The sequence below is a fragment of the Thalia democratica genome, chromosome 3 (assembly GCF_965202585.1).
Source record: "Thalia democratica chromosome 3, ktThaDemo2.hap1.1, whole genome shotgun sequence".
Lineage (NCBI taxonomy): Eukaryota > Metazoa > Chordata > Thaliacea > Salpida > Salpidae > Thalia > Thalia democratica.
The window spans coordinates 46619853-46644320 of NC_139167.1; the positions used below are offsets into that span (position 1 = coordinate 46619853).

The following is a 24468-nucleotide window of genomic DNA, read 5'->3' on the forward strand; positions in this document are numbered from 1 at the left end:
TTTAGTGATTATGTTGGACGTTTTTTTAAGTAAAATTGAACTTACTAGTTCAAAAACAATACTGTATAAAAAGTAATTTACCCTTAATAACAATTTATAGTGGGAACTATAGCATCTTAGTAAAAAGTTTCCTAAAAAGAAAATGCTACTTTAAAACTTTTACCTATTATGACGTCACGATTAAAATTTTATTTAAAATCTATTTCAGCTGGGCGAAAAAGATCATTTTTTGTTAAGGAAACTTTTTAATCTTTTAGTGTTATAAATTCAACATTCATTATTCAAAGTTTATCAAATAACCAAGACAAAGTCAATAAACAACGTTTTTAGTGTTAATCTAAGAATCATTTTTTCTTTTTTTTTCTTTGTTTTCAGGGGGTTCACAGGAAACAGAAAACCAGTCAAAACACGCCCCTGATTGGAATTAAAACTAACCAAAATTGTAAAGTTTGAAAAATTATAAGGTAAACTTTAAGTTTTATAAAAGACTAAAATGAAATTATATAAAACTTATGCTTATCCTGGACAAGACATTAAAAGGTATTTAAGTGGTGTGTGACTCGGTAACCGAAAGGTCTTTTGTACACAAGGTACTAGGACCAAACATTTTGAGCACACTTTTTTTGTTATAAACTTTTTTTCTTAAAACTTAAACAAGTACGGAAGCATTACAATAATTAAAAAAGTAAATACAACTGTACCTAAAATTTAAAGTTTATTAAAAAGAATTAGAATTCACATTTTAAATGTATAAAACAAGAGTGAACAATACAAAGTGATATAATAAAAGGGTATAAATCAATGAAGGTTCATTAATATAATAAAATCTTGTACTTTTTAAATTCGAAACAGTAAATGTTTTTAATTTTTTATAGATGCCTCACAAAAGATGGGATACACTACTAAATTAAGACATTTCAAGTAATTTAACATCCAAAGTATATTACAGAATCAATTTTAAACGAAAATGCAGTTTATACTTCAGTAATACTTATATTGTTTATTGAACGATAAAAAAAGCGCTCAAAAAGTTTGATCTAAGGACCTGAGGTACAAAAACCTTTCGGTTATCGAGTCGTACACCACTACATTATTAAATACATTGTTAATTTAAAATACACTGCTCACTAGATTAAAATAACTTAGGTGTTATTTTTTTCTTTAAGTTCATAGTTTTTTTTCTTCTTTTAGAGTATTATGTTACCAAGTTAAAAGTTTTGGTTTTTTAATCTTTTATATAAATGTTAAAGTGTTCTTCTTATTTTTAGCCAACATAAGAAAAATGATTTTAGTGGTAATAATCAAAATTTATCTTTGTTTTTTACTCTTTTAGAGGGGTAAAAGCTCCAATAATACAACTTAGAGCCGCACCTGAGTTTTACTAATATCGTTATAAACATTTTATTATATAGCTACTGTTTTACCTTTCAATTAGGTTTTTTCTACAGAGAAATGTTGTAATGTGTATTTGAATTAACAACAATAATATATAAAGCGTATGAATTAAAAAAAATAAGACTGAAAGTAAGAATTGTGTAGATATTTAAGTTTAACACAAACAAAAATCAAACAAAAAAAAAGAATAATAGTTCTTAGAAGTTTAAAAACGATTAATGTATATATCAGTTTAGCAAGGTTTTAAATTTTGTCACAAAATTTTTCTATCGTGCTAATAATTTTACAATAGATTTGTAGTTAAAGTAAAATAAAAAAATTGTTGTAAAGATAAAACCAACATTAAATAATAAGTAAAGATATAATTATCTAGTTTTGTATATATATGATTCTTTTAACCTTTTTTCAGTAGTAATACAATAAAAACTTATAAATTGTTTCTAAAACATTACACTTCTATTACTAATTATAACACTGAAATACAGTTGCTTTCAAATTCAGTAAATAAGATAGGTTTTTACTGTTGCTGATATTGTTAAACACATGGCTATTTTAAGTATTTTGCTTTACTTAAAAGTTTGACCCCATTGTGCAGTATTTTATCTTAACAAGTTTTTTTGTAAAGATATATCGAAACATTGTCATTACAATAATTATTTTTGTATAACTTTTTATATGGTAGTTTTGTTAAAATAAAAAAAACTATAAAAAGTTTGGAGAGATTATGTTTCAAATTTAAAGTTCATTAAAACAAAGATTGCAACATAGTGAGAAATTAAGAAACTAGATATTTTTTAAAATGCGATGAATAGAAGAAAAGATAAAGTTCAGTAGGGTAGCAAAAATGTAAGTTACTTGAAAATTACAGAATGGCTTTAAGCCAAAAAATAAGTACTGAAATATTTTCAAAACAAAGTTGTTTTTTAATTAAAGTTTATTTGAAAATATGCTTAATTCATGCTATAATTATCATAAACAAAACTAAAAATACTTGCAAATGCTTTACAGAAATTTTCAGGTAGCAAAATAATGATTCACGTAATAGGCAGAAATTACATACTACAACTGTTTTCTTTATTTCGTTGAAACTACGGATATACTTCAGAAGTGTAATACCTTTTTATTATGTTCGCGTCAAAGTCTTCGGCTGTATAAATATGATCGTGAAAATAAAAACCACTTTATGCATAAAAATTTTAAAAATACAATACTAGCTTACGTAAAACAACCTAAAAACTGTTTGTTTTTATTACAAAAGTTAACTTACGCAAATGACAATTCCAAGCCCATACTCTTGACATATCATACTGTAAATTGCAATAAACTTGATTGTTTGTATAATCACTTTCAGCAACTAAAATGTGCGGATTTGCATGTATCTGGAGTTAAAAAATTATCAAACTAACTATAAAAAACTATTAACAGTCTGATTACAGTAAAGGTATACTAAAGTTTTTAAGTTTTGTAGACTTTTAAATTTTTGTTTCAAAATTTGCTTTAGTTTTTCGTAAAGTAAGAGAGATGAGTAAAATTGGTTTAATGTATTTAAATAATGAAAAATTTCATAAAGTTAAAAAAATAGTTACTCGTAATATATAGTTTCCTGCTTGAATATCTGTTATGTCTATCCATTGACAATCGATATTGTATCTGTAAAATAAATAATCAAACTATTACATCATAAAAATATGAACGATTATATTTAAAAAATAGATGAAAATAATATTTCTCTGTATACATCTTAGTACAATAAAGTTAAAACAGGCATTTTTTTTAAGTTGTAAGATTTGATAAAGACGCTAAGTTGTTTTAAGTACCAAAAAAAATCTATATCTGTTATAACTAAACTTAAATCAATTAATATTTTTTTGCATGCTTTCTAAAAAATAAATTTTAGTTAAAATTTTGTACAATATCTTTTAAAAAAAATGTACTATAATAAACAATATATTTAAGCCTAAAATTTTATTTTGTTACAGATAACTGTAGAAAAAAGTAAAGTTAAGCGAAAATATTGCAGTGAAACGTTAGCTTGTAGATCACGATTAAAAATGTTTCAATTTAGCTTTATAAAAACTTGAGAGGGCAGTTGTACTGTTTTTGCAAAAATATGGTTGTAAAAGTAGTAATGCGTACCGATAATTGTCAGCACATCCAACTGCTATTCCCTGAGTACCACCAGTAGGTGAGTCACAATCATATCTTGCTTCTACTCCTGGTGAACATTCTGAATCCTCTAGACAAAAACTTGCTTTGTGTCCTTCAGCTACTCTAGTGAAATTCAAGTCTAATATGTCGTAGTGGGTAAATTCGCTCATACTATGAAAGTGTCTGAAATATTACAACAATCTAGTTACAAGTGATAAAAGTGCAAAATCGGTATTTTATAATAAAAAACAGTATTCATAGTAGAAGTTATAAACAAAAAAGTTCTATGTTGTGTTTAAAAGCACTTCAAATGTTTACTTTACGCGTATATTAAATAAGTTTTGATCAAAACAGTCGAATTAGTATGATCAAACTTTATGTTAACTTGAGCTTGTCTCACAGCATTCGAAAGTCAAGGCTTCGGCTCTGTAGACTTTCGCCAATACTTTTGTTGATCTTTACGCATATATGAAGACAAAAAGTTAATCGAGCAAATTTAAATACTTTAAACAAAACATACTGATGACATTGGTGCCAGACCCATTGGTTTTTAGTTTTTGCTGGCTTAAAGTCAGCTTTACCACGGTTCCAAACTCTTGTGCTGAATCTTAACAACCGTCGGGAACCATATGGCCAATCTGCATCGTTTGCTGACGGAGACAGGCATTCTTCTTCGTCTGTAATTGAAAAACATACAAGTTTTATATTGTTATAAAAACACTGTAGTTTTCTTTATTACTAATAGTTCTCATAATTAACAGTGATAGCTTATATGCTTAGTATAGTCAAAAGGCTAACGTGCACAATACAGATAACTTAAAGCTCTGTCATCAATGTGAAGAGACTGTTGTAGAAGAGGAATATCTTGAACCAAGTCAGGTGCTTCTGTAAAATAAAATTGTCAGTATATGTATTCTTTGAAATAAAAAAGTTTCTTTTATTTAATGTTTTACGAAATTTGTTCATTTTTTAACAAAGTAGTCTCCTGTATACTATTTAAATTTTAAATACTGTTAACGGCAAAATTATTAACAAATTACATTACTTAAAATCATAAAAAAAACTATTGTATTAATTTTTTTTGTTATTTAAATACTTAATAACAGTAATGGTTAATCTTATAGTACCACAATTTCATTTCATAACTTAAAAAAATAAGCAAACTTTAAAAATGCTAAAAAAATGTGTATGATGTAAATAAAAAACCTTATAAGTTGTTATAAAACTGAGCAAGAATGGAGTTAACATATATTTCAAAAAACATAACAAATTGCAGTTAATGAAAGAGTTTTTTTATAACTAAAAACTTAGTTTCAAGGATTGCTTTTTTTACTGTACGGACTAACGGTAAGCACACATAACTCCAGCAACTGGTGGTCTTGTTCTACCAATACCACAATTTCCAACATTGACATCATGGAAACATTCTTGCAAACTGTTTTCATTACCTTCACAAATAATTCCTGTCATCACTACGTCTTCTAATTCAGTAGGGAAATAAATGACATCCTTTAAATTAAAATATTTTAAAATATAACTACTTTCTGTGAATTTGTAAGTTTGAATTCTTTTAAAGACATTAAAACTTGATCATTTCACTACGATCGTCAGACTAAAGCTCTCGGTAGACTTGGGTTACGTTCCCATTTAAACTCGTCAGTTAGTCGTAATCAAAAAAAAGCTATAGTCATCATTCAACAAACAGTTATAATATTTTACCATGAACAAAACCTTCGTTACGTTGCACGACAATTTGACTTTTTGTTGCACTGATCATACGAACAAACATTAGCTTAGTGTTAAAACATGATAAATGATAACTTTATAAAAATTTAAGACGATGAAAATTGTTTTAAAATGCAGTAGATTTTGTGTTATTTTTAAAACATTTATAACTAACTCTCAGTGCATATACAGCGAATCCGTATCCTAATTGTCTGCAAACAACTTGAGCTTCAGTAATCCCAAAGTTATCACTGCAGACAAGTCCCCACTTTTTTTTAACTCTTATTTCTACTAGACCTTCCTCTTTAGATCTTCCACCAACCAACTTAATCTAGTTCAAAAAAGCAGCTTATAAAAGACGATAATACTTAAAAGTTTAACACTTGTTTATATAAGTTCTTGGAATTTATATAAGATTATAGAAGGTAACAGAATCTAGTCCAAATAGAACCTTTTTGAAAAAACAGATTTTTTTAATACTTTGACTAAAAAAGTTGTTTATAAAATACTTATTTAAAATTTTTTTTTGTACCTTTGTTTTTAAGAAACAAATTTCCAGTTTAGAGATTTAAAAATTTTATAAAAAAATATTGAATGCAATATTGATTTTATAAGTTATATATACTTAAAAATACAAAATATTATTTAAAGTGTTTTTGAAAATAAGAGTGAGATTTTTTCTTTCGGCTCGCCAGAAATGATATTTGATTAAGTTCGGCTGTTCAAAATACTGCTTTTAACTTACTGTGAAAATTTAATAGCTCCGCATTAACTAAGGGTTTATAAAACAATAAAAAATATAAAAAGTGTTTTAGCTTCAAAAATTAGTTTAAAGCTTTTTTAAAAGTAATATTTAACGAGCAAAGTTAGTAAAAAATGCTCGAAAAAAAAAACATTCAGGAAATATGGTTCCTTCAATTTGAACAACTAAGCTAAAAACTAACATATCAGTAACGATTACAAAACTTAAAGCAATTAGAAAAGCTTTTCTTTTTTAATGTTAAATAATTAAACTTTTCTTTATAAAAAAAAAAGAACTAAATTCGGTATAATAAAAAATACTGTTTAAAATACAAACTTCATATACACGATTTCTAGGTAACACTTTTCAATATTTTTTTGCTAAATTTAATTTGTTGTTTTCGATTTTATATAAATACTACAGCTTTTTTGTTTAGTAAATCAAAGTTTATTAAATATTCAAAAATGACTTATATGTAGAAGCTATAACTTTTAATAATTAGTATGGTTACCTAATAAAAACTAATATACACAATAAGAGAACAATCAAACTTCTGAGGTAATTAAACAAATAAAAACAAACAAACGATTTTAATAAACAGTAGGTAGAAGTTTAAAGATAGCTTTTTTGTAAGAAGTTTAAAAAAAAATCTTGAATAAAAGAATTTTAATACATTGAAAGATAAACAAAAGTTTAAAAAAAAATATATATAAATGATTCGAAATAAAAAGAATTATGTTCTATTTCTTTAATTCATTTTTAAGTTTTATAGAACATGGTAACAAGCCAAAGTAGTTATATGGTGTAATTTTTGTCGAAAAGTTGTTTAAATTTAAGAGGACAAAAGTTTAATAATCTTAAGTTGAACTCTTTATATATGTTTTCGATTCATAATCATAAAATAAAAGTATCTAAGTTTTTTTGAATTTATTTAGTCTATGAAATAATTAGTCTGATGAAATTATTTAAACTGAGTAACATTAAACTTGTAAAAAGATTAACAATAGTAAGTTTTTATACTTTTGATTATGTAAACAATTTATTAAAATTCAAAGGAGAACTTACTTAGAACATATTTTTTTACTTTGAAAAATTAATAAAACAAGTAAAAAAAATATCTGTATTTAAATTTATCATAGTATCAGAAATTAAACCTTCTCTTTCAGTCGCATATCTGGAGTATGGCACACCACCCCAGCTTCCTCACCGTGTATGCATTCTGGGTCTCCAGTTGGAATTTCTTCTTCATTCATTGTTTTGTAATAGTCAAAGGGGTAGGCTAGCTGTTGGTGTTTACAGTCCTCAATTCGACGTTCATCACCTCTACATTCTAGTTTGCTATACCACAGTGGACCATGACCTATAATTTGTTATTTAATCTAAAAAGAACAACAAGCACAACTAATTTTTCAAACCTTGCCCAAAAGAAGAGTCAATAGATGCCTGTTTGGCTGTACCAAAACCCATTTCTCTGCAGGCTACGTTTGCATCTTTTAGATCCCATTCTTTATCACAAATAGTACCCCATCGTCCCCATTTTAGCACTTCGATTCGGCCTTCGCCAACTTGTGCACCTGATCTAACTCTGGTGTTCACTAATGCCTGCAATATTATTACAGATTAATTTATTAGATTTAAACTTAAAATTTATTATAACATATGTATATTTAAGTTTATTCCAAAATGAGAAGTAACATATGCGTCATACAAAGCAAGTTTAAACCGTTCTAATATAAGTTTACACTTAAAACATAATAATAACAAATTATACAGTATCATTCTTTTATTACACTGACATATTTTTCTGTGTGTTAACGGATTAACACACTTCAACTGAGCTCTGTAAAAAAATAAATGCTGTAAGGAAAGAATAGAAACTTACAAATTACACAAAACTAAAAAACAATGTGACGTAGAACGAATTTTATTTAGGACTTTTTTATACAGAATGTCATCTATAGAGCGACAGTAGTATAATCAAAGGACTTTAAGCAACGTCACCAGATTTATCGTTTAATGATAGATAAAAAATTAAACTACTCTTTAAAATATACTTTGGACTTCAAAAATAGAAATATAGACTTTCAAAACAATTTGAAAATTTTACAACGGAAAAAATTAATCTCTAATTTCTACTTAAAATAATTTTATAATTTTTACACTTTTTTTGAATTTTTTTTATACTTTTAATAATTTCAATCAACTTGTTTTATTAGTCTAGTAAAAACTTTACAAGTCATACATAGTTCAAATATTTTTTTTAAGTTGTAAAGGATAAAGTTTTAATAACTGTACTAAAAAAAGTTTTATAGTTTTTAAGTTAAGCTTACTTTGATTTTTTGTTATTTGATTGATAATCTAACCATTTCAAGATTAAAAAATTAAAATTTTTTAAAATATAATTGTTACAATACAATTATATTAAATAAAACTCACTAGTTTTGATAAAAATTATAACATTTTTTCTAGTACGGTTTAGGACTTAAAAAGGCAATGCATTTCCTTTTGCACGAAGTATAAGTTTGAGTTTTAACTAAAATTTATGTGTAGTAGATTCTTTTAACATGAAACTAGTTACGCATGTTACATCATAATCGTTGTTCTATGCAGAGTGTTTTAAGCACGTAGGTAGTTGAGTTTTATAAGTAGTACTTGATTGAAGTAAGTTTTAAGTATAAACACAGCTATACTCTTCGAACATGGAAAATATGATATTCAAAAGTTAAACCCAAATAAAGTTTTAAGTAAAATAAAAGAACTTTTTTGTAATTGTCAACACTTTTCTAACAATTATTTTAAACAATTTAAACGCTTTTGTAGTGCTTCTATTTTTAAACTGATTAATTTAATGGTTTAACAATGTTTAAAAGCTTTAATTTAGTTTGTGTTCATTTTGACTTATTATTTATGTTATTATCTATTAAATAAATCGACTTACGAACTATCCTTTTTACTAGGATAGCGAAACAGATGTATAGAATAAAACTGTTGTGTTTAGTTAATAATATCTACTGACAATTACAACTCCTTGAAGTGGGCCACTCGATTTTCATATTTATTTACTAGGCTAATCAAAGAAGTACAATAAAAAAATATAAAATTACACAAAGCTGAAAAAATTTTGACGTTTCTTTTTCAATTTTGTTCAGAGCTTTTTATACAAAAGTCTACTTTGCTTCAAACTAACGTACAAAGTCTACAAAATTTCAATAAGTGACTCTCAATTTTGTTTAACAGTGATTTTTTGTCTGCATACTAAATCTCTTAAAGTTAATGTTATTTAACTTACACTGTTTGAAAATTAAAAACAATTGTTTTAAGTACTTTGGCCTTGATAAAAATCACATATTAAAAAGACTAGTATCACATGCAACAATATTCAAAAGTTAGAAACTTAATATTTTTAAGTTTTAATAGTTTTAGAGTTTTCTTACCAAAGCTAAAACATGGTAAATTTGTTTTATTTCTATTTATTTGAACAGCATTAAGTTGAAAGATAAAAAAAAATTATCTTCTTTTCTTAAAAATGTTATTTTTTTCTTAATTTTTTTCATACTCCAAACTTATATATGCTACATTAAAAAGCTTTATTTTAATTTTAGGATGTATATTATTACCAAATAATCAGTTTTTTAAAATTCAGAAGCTATTTTTTGCTTTATAAATGTAAATGAGCTGAATTTAGTTATTGTAAAGTATATTTTCTTTAGCTAGTAAAGTTATGACTATTGTTCCTCCAATTATTATTAATAGACTCTCAATTAAGTTTAAATTTATGGTCAGTTACTTACTACTTTTTTTTGCAAAGATCAATTGTTGTTAAAACTGAAACTTTTACAGATGTATGACTAGCATAAAAAGTTGAATAATTACTTTTAAAAGTCTTTAATGGATTGTGTTTATTAAACAAATTTAACTTTATAATAACTTTATACGTGTTTAGGAACTGACTATGTTTTTATTGCGTATATAAAATGAATAGATATTAAAGGTTTTATAACAAGTTCTGATCGATAGTGCTCGACAAATTAAATTGGAGCTAAATATTTATCTAATTATATAAAAACTATAATTTAAACAGCTGTTTCACACATTGAAATGTAAAATTTCATGTGATCGTCAGTAAGTTACAGTTTATTATAATAGTGAACAGAAATTTCGATTTTAAATTTTTTTATAATAATTATGACGTAGTAATAGTACAGTTTATTGTACGATTAGCTGAATTTAAAATACGCTGTGAATGTTATTTATGCTTTTTAGGAAAGTTTAAAAAGGTTATTTTGAAAAAATGTTTTAAGCTATTAGAAAATTTTTTTTTAGACTGTTGGGAAAATACTCGTGTTTGCCGCTTCGATTTTATTTTGTTTTAATATTTAGTTGGTTTTAATTTTGTTAAAAAAGTATTTTTGATAATGGATGCATATGTTTTGTCTTTCGCTTTTCTTGTTTAGTGTTACGTTCTTATCTGATTTTTCGATTTCTATTTTTTCTGAGTTACAAAGTTTGCAGCCGAATTTAGTATTGAATTTTAATTTTGTCCTGTTTAATATTTCCTATTTAACTTTGTAGTCTGTATTGTTATCTTTTAAGTTCCATATGTAATTCGCTAGTTCTGTTGTGTATCTTTTGTTAATATTGTTGAATGATGATTTGTGGTTTCTGTATCTTTGTTTAAAGGTATTTCCTGTCGATCCTATATACTGCTTTATTGTTTTATTTGATGTTACTGTTGCTTTATAAATTATATTTGACACTAGGCATTCGTTATTTAAAGGGCAAGGTTCTTTACGGCAATTACAAAGTTTATTTTTTATGGTGCTTTTATCGTCTATATTGCTTTTGTTTAATATTTTGTTGTTGTGAGCTATTATTTTGCTTCTGAAATTATTTGTGCAACTGTAAGATATTTTGATTGTGTTTCGGTTGAATATTTTATGGAATGGGTGGTTTTCGTCAAATGATGTAGTAATCAGGTTTAAGAATTGTTTGCCTATTTTGGAACTTATATTTAGACTGAATGGTGGGTTGAAATATATTATGTCTCTTTTTCTTTGTTTTTTATTTCTTTCTGGTAAAAAGTTTGTTGTATGGTGAAAACACTGCTAAATATTTAATTAAACTATTCAAACAAAACGGCTTTAAAATAACAATAGAATCCGGATTATTCCAAACAGACTTCTTAGATGTATCCTTCAACATATCAAACTCAAGTTACCAACCATACAACAAACCAAACTCATTAATTTTTTACGTAAACTACAACTCCAACCACCCCCGACAAATACTAAAACAACTACCCGAAACAATAAACAGAAGACTAATAAAACTATCTAATAACGAACAATCCTTCAATAATGTAAAAAATGAATACCAAAAAGCATTAAATTCGGTCAATTATAAAACCACCTTAAAATACGATAAGACTACTTTACCAGAAAGAAATAAAAAACAAAGAAAAAGAGACATAATATATTTCAACCCACCATTCAGTCTAAATATAAGTTCCAAAATAGGCAAACAATTCTTAAACCTGATTACTACATCATTTGACGAAAACCACCCATTCCATAAAATATTCAACCGAAACACAATCAAAATATCTTACAGTTGCACAAATAATTTCAGAAGCAAAATAATAGCTCACAACAACAAAATATTAAACAAAAGCAATATAGACGATAAAAGCACCATAAAAAATAAACTTTGTAATTGCCGTAAAGAACCTTGCCCTTTAAATAACGAATGCCTAGTGTCAAATATAATTTATAAAGCAATAGTAACATCAAATAAAACAATAAAGCAGTATATAGGATCGACAGGAAATACCTTTAAACAAAGATACAGAAACCACAAATCATCATTCAAAAATATTACCAAAAGACACACAACAGAACTAGCGAATTTCATATGGAACTTAAAAGATAACAATACAGACTACAAAGTTAAATAGGAAATATTAAACAGGACAAAATTAAAATTCAATACTAAATTTGGCTGCAAACTTTGTAACTTAGAAAATATAGAAATCGAAAAATCAGATAAGAACGTAACACTAAACAAGAAAAGCGAAAGACAAAACATATGCATCCATTATCAAAAATACTTTTTAACAAAATTAAAATCAACTAAATATTAAAACAAAATAAAATCGAAGCGGCAAACACGAGTATTTTTCCTAACAGTCTAAAAAAAATTTTTCTAATAGCTTAAAACATTTTTCCAAAATAACCTTTTTAAACTTTCCTAAAAAGCATAAAATAACATTCACAGCGTATTTCAAATTAAGCTAATCGTATAATAAACTGTACCATTACTACGTCATAATTATTATAAAAATTTTCAAATCGAAATTTCTGTTCACTATTATAATAAACTGTAACTTACTGACAATCATATGAAATTTTACATTTCAATGTGTGAAACAGCTGTTTAAATTATAGTTTTTATATAATTAGATAAAAAAATTAATAGATATATAGTTATAAAAAAAAAACACACTTTTCTATATATAGTTCAAAATTTGAGTTTTTTAACTAAAACTGATTTTCAGAAAAGCTTTTGTTCATTAGAAGCTGCAAGTTATTGAATTTTAGAACTTTAAAAATGTTAAAAAAAAATATTATGACGTAAAAATAGTTTTAGTTATAAGTTTTTGTACAGCTAGTTGAGACTACAAATAAGCTGTATTTTATTTGTTATCAATTTTTTAATTTTCGCATTTTGAACCAGCTTAAAATAAATAATCTTTTACCTTGTTAAACTTCTACAACTTTTAATACGCGTATAACAAATTTGCCCTTTGTTATTAAGTTGTATTTAAATTTTAGTTTTCGGGAATTTTTGTGTTTTGGCGGTAATATTTTAGTTGTTTATAAATTGTTAGTGATGTAAGCTGTTTTTTTTCACACTAACTTTAAATTGCCAACCTGTATATGAAAATTTACACTAAACGTTCAAAGTGTTTGGCTGTTGAAAAAATTAACTGTAAGACTAAGAGGAACTTTAGCTCTATGTCTAAAAGTAATCCCCTAACGCAGGCCACAAGGGTTACACGCATTCGTCAGCAAGGTTTTTGTTTAATAAAAAATATATTACAAGCATAAGTAAAAAGTTGTATAAAAACTAAATGCTAAGTATATAACAATATAACTAACACATATCAAACAAAATTCTAAATAAATTTTTTTGATAAGTGCTTACGATATTGTAAACAACCAATAAGAAGTACGTATCTTTTATTTAAAAATTTCGACTTTTAACGTTTAAAGTTATTAGCTTTTCTGTGTCACATGATTGACATCCACTCCTTATACAGTATTTTTTCTGTTTTTGCTAAAACTTCCCAATTAATTTTAAAATCAGTTTAATTAGTTTAATCTTTTCATATATATACACATGATATCATAGCTTTATTACAGTAAATGATGATGCCACATACTGTGATAAGCGTTTCCGTGCTTTTCATGTTTAAAATGATTTGTGTTTTGTGTAGCAATCTCTGAAAGACAATACAGTTAGGTCATTATAGGATCTAATGTTTTTTGTTCTTTAAAATTTTCTAATAGCTTTATTACGCGTATTAAACGCTGAAACAGCTGTACAAGGTATAACATTGTTTTGGTATACTAAATTTATAATTGGCACCTTCGGAAAGTTGTGAGCTTCTTTTATCATTTATTGACTTCACAATGCAAGTATATGTATAAAAATGTGCTTATTTAAATGAATTTTCTCTTTCTTTTTTAGATAGCTTTTGAATAAGTGTAGTTAAAAATTAATATTTGAATAGTTTGTGTCCCTTGTTTAGGTTTTGTAATTTTTAGTTCTTAATCCGAAGCGAAGCAGAACTTTTGGATAAAAACGTAAAGCACAAAATTCACTGTATGCTTCAATATACTGCATGCTTTAATTGTTATTTTCAATTTAAGTATCCTTCGATTAAGTAATATAAAAATTTTGTTATGTTAAGTTTTGCAACTAACTTATAAATTTATATATACGAAGTTTAATCAACAAATTGTATTGTTGCTTTATTTCTTGAGCCCTCTTGAAAGTTCTTTTAAATACAAACTATTAATTTCAAGTTAGTTTAAAACAAATTGATATTTTGAGATCAAGTAAGAAATTATAAAAAGTTAAATAAAACTATGTTTCGTAGGGTTCAACAAAAAAGTTCGTTTGTAGGAATTTTCGAAATAAATTAAACCATGGGCAGCAAAACGCAGAGATCATTGATGTAAACTAATAAGAATAAGAAGAAATACAAAACTCAATGTTTTAACAGACTGATAAACTCATAATTTTATGCTAGAAAAATAAACCTTTTGTATTAAAATAAGAAAATGATACAGAATTTATGCTAGTACAATTAAAACTGTTTTGTAGTTATAGCTGTAGCTTTTTTATACAGGCAAGTTTCAACTAACTTGTTTTAAGTTTGGACGAGTTGCAGTTTGTTTTCCTTTTATGTTTTTATTAGGAGGATTTTTACGCATTCGAATGGTTATTTGTGTACCTTCCTCGCACATAACAACTAATGGAAGTCCTCCATCACAAACATTTCTATCATGGGAATCTATTAGGGTGTAATTACAATTACCTATAACACTTTCTGTTCCATCGCAAGACAAATCAGCCAACGCATAGGCGAATTTTCGGTTAGTGTCTTTTGACCTTAATAAAAATATTTTTTTCAAAATATAGTTAATATAAGTTGTATGGTAATGCTTTAAAACTATAAAAGATAGTTTATAAAAATAAAGTATAAGTTTAAGTAGTAAAATATATAAAATTAACTCAGGATATGCGAAAAATAACAAATACTTTATTTGAAGCAAGTTGAGATAGTAGTTTAAAAGCATACTTTATAAAAAACCTAAGTTAAAAACGACTAGTTATAGCTTTTTGGAACTTATATCTTAACTAAACATTTAAGAATAGTAAAATTTTATACACTCCCGTAAAAAAAATTAAGAGAACAAAATTTAAACCAATAAACAACAAAAAAGAAAAAGTTCACAAAAATATTATGTTAGATTTATCTCAATGATTATTAAAACTTTAATCTGAAGTTAGTTTAAATAAAATCTTTTAGTGGTAGAACTTTTTTATATTTACCTAAATCGTTGTTTGCACTACTTTGTACATGTTTTTTTTTTAAACATAATTCTAACTTTGATTTTTGAATTGTTTTGTCAATTTCATGAAAACTTGAAGTTTTGGTTTTAATACTTGTTCGTTGTAGTATTAAAAAAGAAACTTTTATTTACAAACTCTAATGTTTTGAGACTAAATTTACCTTTTATAGAAACATTCTATAACATTTGTCTATTTTAAACTTTATTAACATTTTAGGTTTTAGGACTTAAGGTTTAGGACATAACCAACTTAATTTGATATTTATTTAATTTTTTTTTATTTAAACATGTCTTTTTAACTGAGTTTTTTTTAAAGTTAAATATTTTTTAGAAAAATTTAAGAATATACTTAATTAAATCTTTTTGTACTAATAACTAACAGGTATAATTTAGTATCTTTTATTGTTTTTCCGTCGGGAAAACCAAGCTGACCACACGCTACAAATGCTGTTTTTGATAAACTTTCGTTTGGTTTTGTACAAATTTTTCTCCACTTATTTCCTTCTTTCACCTGGATTTAATACAAAAAACTTTTTTTTATTCATTAAATTATTTAATTTAGAATAAATAGATACCTCTACATAGCCGTGATTTAATGGAACTTTTTTTTTGTGACCTTGGGGTATACGCAGTCTAATGTTGTCAAATGCTCCGTTCTAATTGTTTTTAAAATTTACTTTTTATTAAAAATATATTAATTATGTTAACTTTTAGGTATAACTGAGCCTTACTAAATAGTATAAAATTTAAAAAGCGTTTAAAACTGTCAAGAATTTTTTTTGTATAAAAGGAGTCTTTACTTCATTTTGAAAAGCCCACAACCGTACAGGGCTGCATTGTACACCGACGTCTTCATGGTGACTACAGTCGGTAATTCCCCAAGAAGAAAACGAACACGAGGAAAGTTCACTTTCTTCGCCAGTACACTTAACATCATCCATCCATATTCTTCCTAGGTTTTTTGAAGTGCTTTTTACATAAAAATGTACAAACTATAAATGGTAGTCATCTCGCTAACCGTGATTCAGAATTTTTGTATGCTATTATATCAGATTTAGTACAAGTGTTCTAAACGATATAGATTATAAAGTTACTACATGATAGAGAAATCTAAGTAAATTAAAGCCTTTCTAAACTGAATATATTAAAATTAAAAATACATTTGACACAGAAGTTAAGTTTTTATGACTTATTACTTGAATACAGATTTTCTTTAAACTACCTAGACCATCACCATAAAAACTTGAGTGCCTGTACAATACGGCTCCATCCCATCCTAGAGACTTGCATATAACGTTAGCATTTTCTATGGTAAATCCATCATCACACACCGTACCCCATTCCCCATTGTAACTAACTTCTACTCGGCCTTCATGAGGTTGTTCTCCTCCTCGAAGTCGGTACTTGAATGTTAATTAATATACTTTGGATTTTTTTTGAAAGTAAAACCTTATTGAACTCAATGATAATGTTACTATAGCTTTATAACTTTTGGAGGTTTATGATAATTTTCTACTTTTTATTTAAAATAATTACATATTATTTTTTAGTTGGTAACATTTAATCCTTTTAAGATTTTAATCTTTTATAAAATAAAGCATATAATATTTTATTTATAACCTTGTTTTTATCTTTTTCTACTTTAATAGAGTTAAAGTGACATCTATAAAGACTTTTTTAAGTTACTCATATGTACCTAAAACATTTTAGTTTTCCTGTGCTTTACCTTTAAATTGTGCTCAAAGAAAACAGTTTTTTTAAGTAAAATTATACAGTTTTGTATACCATTTAGCCAGTACTTATTTCGGCCATCATCAACAAAATTGAGATGTTTTATGTCATCGATAATAAACAATGAACTTCACCGCACGATCAACAACAGCAGCATCCGAGACAATCCTACGACCGATTTCGTCCTAATTAAGGCTTATCAGGCAGAAATAGTCGCGAGAAACCGCTGTTGTTATCTAACCAAGCGGGGTTAAGTACGATGTACTGAAGCGACTGTTTGTGGGTAAAGTCCGAAAAGTTGACGCAGGCAAATCTTCATAGTCCAACGCCTTAGACATTGTCAGCTTAATGTGAGATTTTACTTTCCCCGCTCGTTTTATCAGTTTTAGCCAGTATTTATTTCGGCCATCATCAACAAAGTTGAGATGTTTTATGCCATCGATAATAAACAATGAACTTCATCGCACGATCAACAACAACAGCATCCGAGACAATCCTACGACCATTATACATTTTTTGAATAAAATTTTTCATAATCAGATTTACCTGAAGTATTTTTACACAAAAAAGGTAACAAATAAGTACAATGGTAGCGAACTCTTTTGGAATTCTCTTTTTAATGCTGTTAAATTACGCTTTTTAATCGTTAACTGTAAAAATTAAGCTTCATAAAATAACTGATGATTTATTTTTTTAACCTTGCACTTCTGATAGCAAAAGCAAAGATGAAAAACTTTACAGTACGAGATGTTCTTTTTGCTGATGATGCGGCACTAGTAGCTCACTCTGCCAGAGATCTTCATACACTACTGAGTCAGTTTTGTCAGCATACTTAAATTTCAGCCTTACAACTAGATTTAAAATAAATTAACGACCTAGGCAAAGTAACAGATATTCTACTAATAATAAAGATTGATGGCAAGGGTGTTAGAAATGATAAAACGATATGTTTAACTTGGTTCAAATGTCGCGTCAAATGCAATATTGAAAAAATAAATGAATTGTCGCATTGGTTAGGCGTCAGAAATTTTTGCTCATCTGACTGCAAAAGTTTCAAGTAAGTAAACTTTAATATTTGAATAAAGATTAAAGATGTTTTTGTATGTGCAATGCAGTAAAGTAGTCTTCCTGTAAGCACGCACTTCCTATTAAGCCAAAAAAATTTTTTTTTTAAATGCAATTTTCAGTCGTACTGACACTTGTCAGTTACGCACTTTTGAGACAAAAGTTATTGTACTCTCATTTATGGTAACAAAACGTGGACATTGTCGAGCGTGCAGAGGGAGAAAATAAATACCTTTCACATTCGATACCTTTGCTATGTCCCTAAAATTGGATGGTTAAAAGATCACCAACAAGGAAGTGTTGAGACGTACTGATCTCATCCTACAATGTACTTTATCCTCAACCAGCAAAGGCTTTGCTGGCTCCGTCAAACTTTTAGGGTTGGTGACGAGAGAATCCCAAAATCTCTGCTGTATAGAAAGTTGGTAGTTAGCAAACATAACCATGGTCGTCCAACACTACGTTTTAAAGACGTCCGCAAGCGTGACCTGAAATGATTGAGTTTCAGCATTGATCAGCGAAAAGAACCTGGTATTGATCGTGAAAAATGGCAACATTTTATATAAAAAAGGCTTAAAAAATAGAAACAGCACTCCAAGAAACCCAAGAAGACGAAAAAGTCAGAATCTAAACAAACTCTATTTTGTTTTATTTTTAATTTCACAATAATAATATGTTTATCTATCATATTTTAGCATCTTTTGTTTATCTTTGTTTTTCGTGTTTTGTATTCTGTTTCAAATAAATTTTTGAGCATAACATGGATAGCTGACTCCGACTTATAGCCTATTACTAGTTTATATTGAACTTATACTATTATTTTCTGTTAAGCCTTAAGTTAACAAATAACTTTGTAGTATTAAAAATATGTAATTTGCGTTTTACAAAGCTTATCATACAGAACATAAAACTAAATTTTTTCATAGTTAATTAAGTTTGCTTTAAATGAGTTAATTTTTTTTGATAGAACAAAAAAATCTTCTAAAAAAGAAAAGCTGTAGAATTTGCCTAATCTTAATTTGCAAAACTGTTTAAAGGTGCTTCAGCTGATAATTAATAACTACAAAAACAAGTAAGCATAATTAAGATAGTAAGCAAAAAGACAAAAGCAAACAGACATTCTTATTGAAGTATACTAATTTTATTTTAAGGAAATAGCAAGGCAATAAAACCAAAAAATTATCTAAAATGCAATTATACAACTCCTTCTCAATATTTCAAAAAAAATATTTTAGAATAATTTTTCAAAATTCCGATTTCTTAACTAATAACGTTTGAGTTACAAGAAAATAATTTACGTATAAAAACTTAATGAATACTTTTTAACAGACGTATAAAAAAGACTAAAAATAGTTTACGAAAGTTTTAAAATTTATGATTAATCAAATAGAAGAGATAATATACAACATTATGGTTTTGGTACTGGTTTTAACTAAAGAATTTAAAAATAAGTCATTCATTAAAAAAAAGGTTATTAATTAATTTCATTTAGCGCGTCATCAGAATAAACTTGCTAAAACCTGATAAGAATGTAGCGTAAATTTAGTTATAAACAATGATTTTGAAATGTCTGGCTAAAAATAGTCATGTTATAAAGAGTTAAGCGTAAAAGTCTGCTCAAAAAGTTCAAGTTAGAGTTAAGTTATACTTTGCCGATGTGAAGTTATCATTAAGAAAAAATAAATTGTAAAAACAAAAACATTTAAGAAAGTATAAATTTTACTTGAAACTAAATTAAAAAGTACATTATAAAACACGGCAAAAAACGACAATAATGACAATACTAAAAACACGTTATTTATATAGTTTTAAGTTATATAAATCTCGTTGTTTAAAAATTTTCGGCTCGCGAGTTGTAATGAACAATGATTCTAGAAGTGAGAGATGGTAAGTGTTTCTCGCTCTAGATAAAACTTTGTATCTACTATCCAGGTAGTTCTTTGCACAACTAGAATTATTGAGGAGGTGTTCATGAATGGATATTGGTTTACCTTTGGGCTTAACGTCGCAATTAAAAAAATCTTTTTTAGCTTTTTCGTGACATGCTACTCTCGCCTGAAATGGAAACGTTGACATGTTCGACCTACGTAGTTATTTCCGCAATGACATTCAAAAATATATACTATATTACTTAATTCATGAGTAAGTGCAGCATGTTTCACAACTCCGTTAAGCGGGCGGTTAGTGTTGTACACAAGACGAAGCGAAACGCTATTAAAGGTGGATTTTATAGCTAATGAATCTTGTTTAGCCAACCTTATTGAGTTTTCACCCATATAAGGAAGGCGGAGGTAGACTGGGCAAGGATATGGGCCGAAAGAGGGTAAGCGGTTTATTTTAGACTGAGTTGACTTATTTATCTTTTTGATGGCTGTTTCAGGGTAGCCTAATGAGAGAAAAAATTGTAAATGTTGTCCAATTCTAAATCCAAACAGTCGGATGTGCAAATTTTAATAGCTCTGTTGGTTATGAATTGTATGATCTTCAATTTTTGTTTGGTGGGGCAACACGAATTCCAGGAAATGAAGTGTGGACTAAAATACAATGCATAACAATTACAGAGCATTTACCAACGTTAAGCCAAAAGGTGAACAATCATCCATCCATGAACACCTCCTCAATAACCTTAGTTGTGCTGAGAACTACCTGGATAGTAGATTCGAAATTCTATTCAGAGCGAGAAACACTTACTATTTCTCACTTCTAGAATCATTGTTAATTATAACTTTGCGAGCCGAAAGTTTGTAAATAACGATATTTCTACAATTTAAAACTTTATAAATAGTGTGTTTTTAGTATTATTGTTGTCATTTTTTGCCGTATTTTGTAATGTACTTTTTAATTTAGCTTCAAGTAAAATTTCCATTATATTATTTTTTTTTGCTTTAACATTTTGTCTTTAACAATTTCTTAGTTTTTTTAATCCTAGTTATCTTAGTTTGCTTTAGACACACAGAAACATATGTTGGTAAAATAAAGCAAGATTACTGTATAATTTGTTTTTATTTATTTATATTCCAGTGAAGTTACTTCACTAGGATCTTTTGTTAGCAAACAATTAAACATACATTTTGAACACTATATTTTTATCAATTTTTAGCAAGCTTATTCTGATTACGCGCTAAATGAAATTAATTAATTAAATTTTTTAAATGCGTGATTTGTCTTTAAATTTTTTAGTTAATATACAATATAAAGAAAGTTTATGTTCATAAATTTCATCGATAATAATTTCTTAAACGGTTGTATGAATAGAATATATTTTAAGTTTTCTTTAACTAAAAATCTTTTTGAAAATAAAAAAACTACGGTTATCACAAACACAAATACTTTCTTAAGAATAATAAAAGCTAAAGTAGAGTACACTAGTATTTTCAAAACTTGTCAGAAATTTTAAATAGTAGATTAGTAAAAAAAAATATGCGTACTAACTACACCGAAAAGCATAAACAAACTTCAAAAAAAAAACAAATACTTTATGACTAGACTTGTACTTGCTAATGTACAATACAACAATTTTTAAAGTAGTTAATAATATACAGAACTACTATCAACCGAAATACGCAATGCATGCTGCTCTCAAAATTTACAAACTTAAACTTGGTAACTTAAACTTAGTTGTATGCTATTTAAACATTTTAAAATATTAAGAAAGAAATTCAAAAATATTTTAAAAGATAAAACTTATAACTAGTTTAAAGATACTTTTACTTTCCTTGAAAATTTTCTTTGTACAGTAGTTTCCCTGCTATTCACATAACTCTGCACAGGTTAACATTTTGTAAAACATTAAACATAACAACATTTAACCTTTCTTATACTGTTTTACAAAAAGATGTAGAAAAAACGAATACTAGTTAGAAACTTGTACATTCAAGATATATTTTTATTTTTTCAATGAGTTTTTAATGTTTTTATGAGATTGAAGCAGCTATCCAAACATTAAAAATATTAAAAAAACTTATGAACTCAGTATTATATTAACATTTGTAACAATTTATACTATTTATAGAATTTAATAATGCTTCTTAAAAGTATCTAAATTTAAATCATCAATTTTATGTAAAATTATTTCTTTTTATACAGTTTTATGTGTGACTGCTAGAAACTTATAAAAGAAAACTACTTATTTTAGGTTTTTTGTCTAAAAATCAAAAGCAGCATAAGATACATTATTATTTTTTAAGACAGGCAGAGTGCCTATCTAGGCTAAGCTTTTGTAATCAGTATATATGACCAAGTTTTGATATTATTAAACCTTAGTTTGTTAAAATAAACTTAGTTTTTAGTAATACTACTATGTCAAACGCCAATTGATATTAAACAAATTGCTTATCATCCGTGTAAAGATTATCTTGAATACTTGATTAGAAACTTTTTGTTGTAAACGTAGGTTTAAAAGTTTTAGCCTTTTAATAAAAAAAATTCAGCTAAAAGTATTAATCAGTTTTTATATCAAGTAAAAAAATTACTTTTACAGCAATTAGATCTTCGTCATTTTCTATATTTTCTGTTTCTTCGTAGTCTCTTTTAAAACGTCTTTCTTTTGAATTTACTTTTACAAAAAAAATTGATAATATAAATAATAATAAAATTCTAAATTTCATGACTACCTATTCGATGTTTGCTATAAATGAAGTCTGTTTAAAAAGTTTTTATACTCATGTAATATACTCCTACTACTTCTACATTGCGAAAACATTTAGAAATTAAGTTGGTTACGGCTATTGAATATGAAACTCATAAACAAAACGTCTAGACAGATACTTGGCATAAAAAGTTAACTTGTTTCAGAATTTTCAGTTGTTGCTTTTAATGTGTGTAAGCATGCATAAACACAGGTAATATTCTGTTGTAAACTTTTTAATTTGAACATTATAGAAAACTTTTCCTTTTAGTAGAAACAATTTAAGATGAAACTTACATAAAGTTTTTATTTCAAACACATACTTATTTAAACTTAAAAAATAAACAAAAACTTACACGCATTTTTTCCTGAATATTATTTTATTTAACTATTGTATTAAAAATATATTTTGTAGAGTTAATTCTTATTCATAAGCAAACAAGTTTGAATTAAGCTTTTTAAAAACTATTGAAAATAAAAATGTTTTACTGTGTTTTCTTTAAGTATTACACTAATGGTGTAAAACATATTTTTACTAGTATATTCTTCTTAAAATTCAAATATACTAGTAAACTATGGTTGTTTGATTATTAAAGCACTGACGATTTACTATCTGACGAACCAAGTCCAGCAATTGAGATACGACAATAACCATTACGATAACTCAAATCATATTTTTTCAAGTTTATAAAAATTCGAATCATGACATTGCAAACTTATGTTACTAAAACTTGAACATTTTAGATTAAGACCATTAAATTACGGCATTTTAAAATATCAAACATGACAGTTCAAACCACGATACTAATATAAACTTTTGTCGTTACGATTGTACTTAGTGAAACATCAACTTCTTCTAAAAATTCAAATGCTTTTTAGTTTTAACTAGGTAGTAGCTAAAAAGTTTTAAATTTAAGTTTAAAATAAGATATCTTCACAAGTTAAAATTAAATGGTTTTGTTAATTTCTGATATTCAAATTTTAAATTCTTAGTATTTTATACTTAGTTTTAGCAAATATGGTCATTAAATATATAGCTTTTTTAATAAAAGTTCATATTTGCCTACAAGAGAATTATGAATTTACACAATAAATACAAAGTTGGTATTGGATAAACTATTTGAAACAAAGTAAAACCTTAAAGTTTTCTAAACACTTACAAGTTAAGTAGACTATTTTGTATACATAGTGATACTTAAAACTTTTTAATTATTTATTTTAATAAGAAAAGTTGTTTTATCTGGTGATGTTTCAACAACATTTTAGTCAATCTAAATAGTAATAAACCAGAAAAAAATAGTCAATTTTTTTTTTAAGATACTAAAAGTAAAACTAATCTGAATTTAGTTATTGACTACTCAACTTTTTCTATGACATTTGAGCTTAAAGTATAACAATTGGTCAATCCACTTAAACTTTTTTATAAAGTTTTAATGTATAAATATTACTTTTTCAATAAGTTTGTCTGGGTTTTAAGGCACAATTGGTTTGCAAATCGAAGAAATAGGAAACTATTGTTGATTTGTGTTCAGAAAGCCAAAATTCTAGTGTTTTTAGAGCTTCTAACTAAGTTTAAAAGTTATTTTTACAACTTGAAGCTATGCCCGTTTAAAAAAAGTCTATAAACTAAATTAGAATATCGCCAAATCTAACTTTAAAATGAAATCATTAAAATTATTTCTGAATAAAATTTCTAGTTTAGATTTTCATAGTTTCAAAATGAATATAGCAAAACTTTATTTATACTGATTCTTTATGAAACCAGTTTGTTATACCAAAATAAAATTTAAAAAGTTATATTTTGTTTCCTTTTTTTTCTTGTCCTTAGCCTGATAAATCTCAATGATTGTGATGAAATGGCACTCGTAGACCATATAAATCTAAATACAAAAAAA

At 26.4% G+C, this 24468-nt stretch overlaps 1 protein-coding gene across 1 annotated transcript; it reads right to left on the reverse strand.

Annotated features, from left to right (window-relative positions):
* Positions 1 to 1449: 1449 nt before the first annotated feature.
* LOC145831635 (lysyl oxidase homolog 3A-like) lies at positions 1450 to 22644 on the reverse strand. The gene is made up of 16 exons (XM_082938944.1): positions 22419 to 22644; positions 16373 to 16553; positions 15951 to 16102; positions 15726 to 15806; positions 15531 to 15661; positions 14440 to 14686; positions 7426 to 7612; positions 7165 to 7370; positions 5444 to 5599; positions 4890 to 5052; positions 4342 to 4428; positions 4064 to 4220; positions 3532 to 3726; positions 2982 to 3045; positions 2663 to 2774; positions 1450 to 2542 (listed from the first exon to the last, which is right to left on the reverse strand). Exons 1-16 carry the CDS (start codon positions 22551 to 22553, stop codon positions 2484 to 2486), a joined length of 2313 nt encoding a protein of 770 aa, XP_082795070.1. The 5' UTR covers positions 22554 to 22644; the 3' UTR covers positions 1450 to 2483.
* Positions 22645 to 24468: the final 1824 nt, after the last annotated feature.

Excerpts from the sequence above, each read along its gene's own strand:
- LOC145831635 (XM_082938944.1), bottom strand. The coding sequence starts at position 22,553 with ATGAAATTTAGAATTTTATTATTATTTATATTATCAATTTTTTTTGTA. Across the intron at positions 3,727-4,063 it reads GTCTGGCACCAATGTCATCA|ACACTTTCATAGTATGAGCG; the intron begins GTATGTTTTGTT and ends GTAATATTTCAG. Across the intron at positions 2,543-2,662 it reads GGCTTGGAATTGTCATTTGC|CCGAAGACTTTGACGCGAAC; the intron begins GTAAGTTAACTT and ends ATATTTATACAG.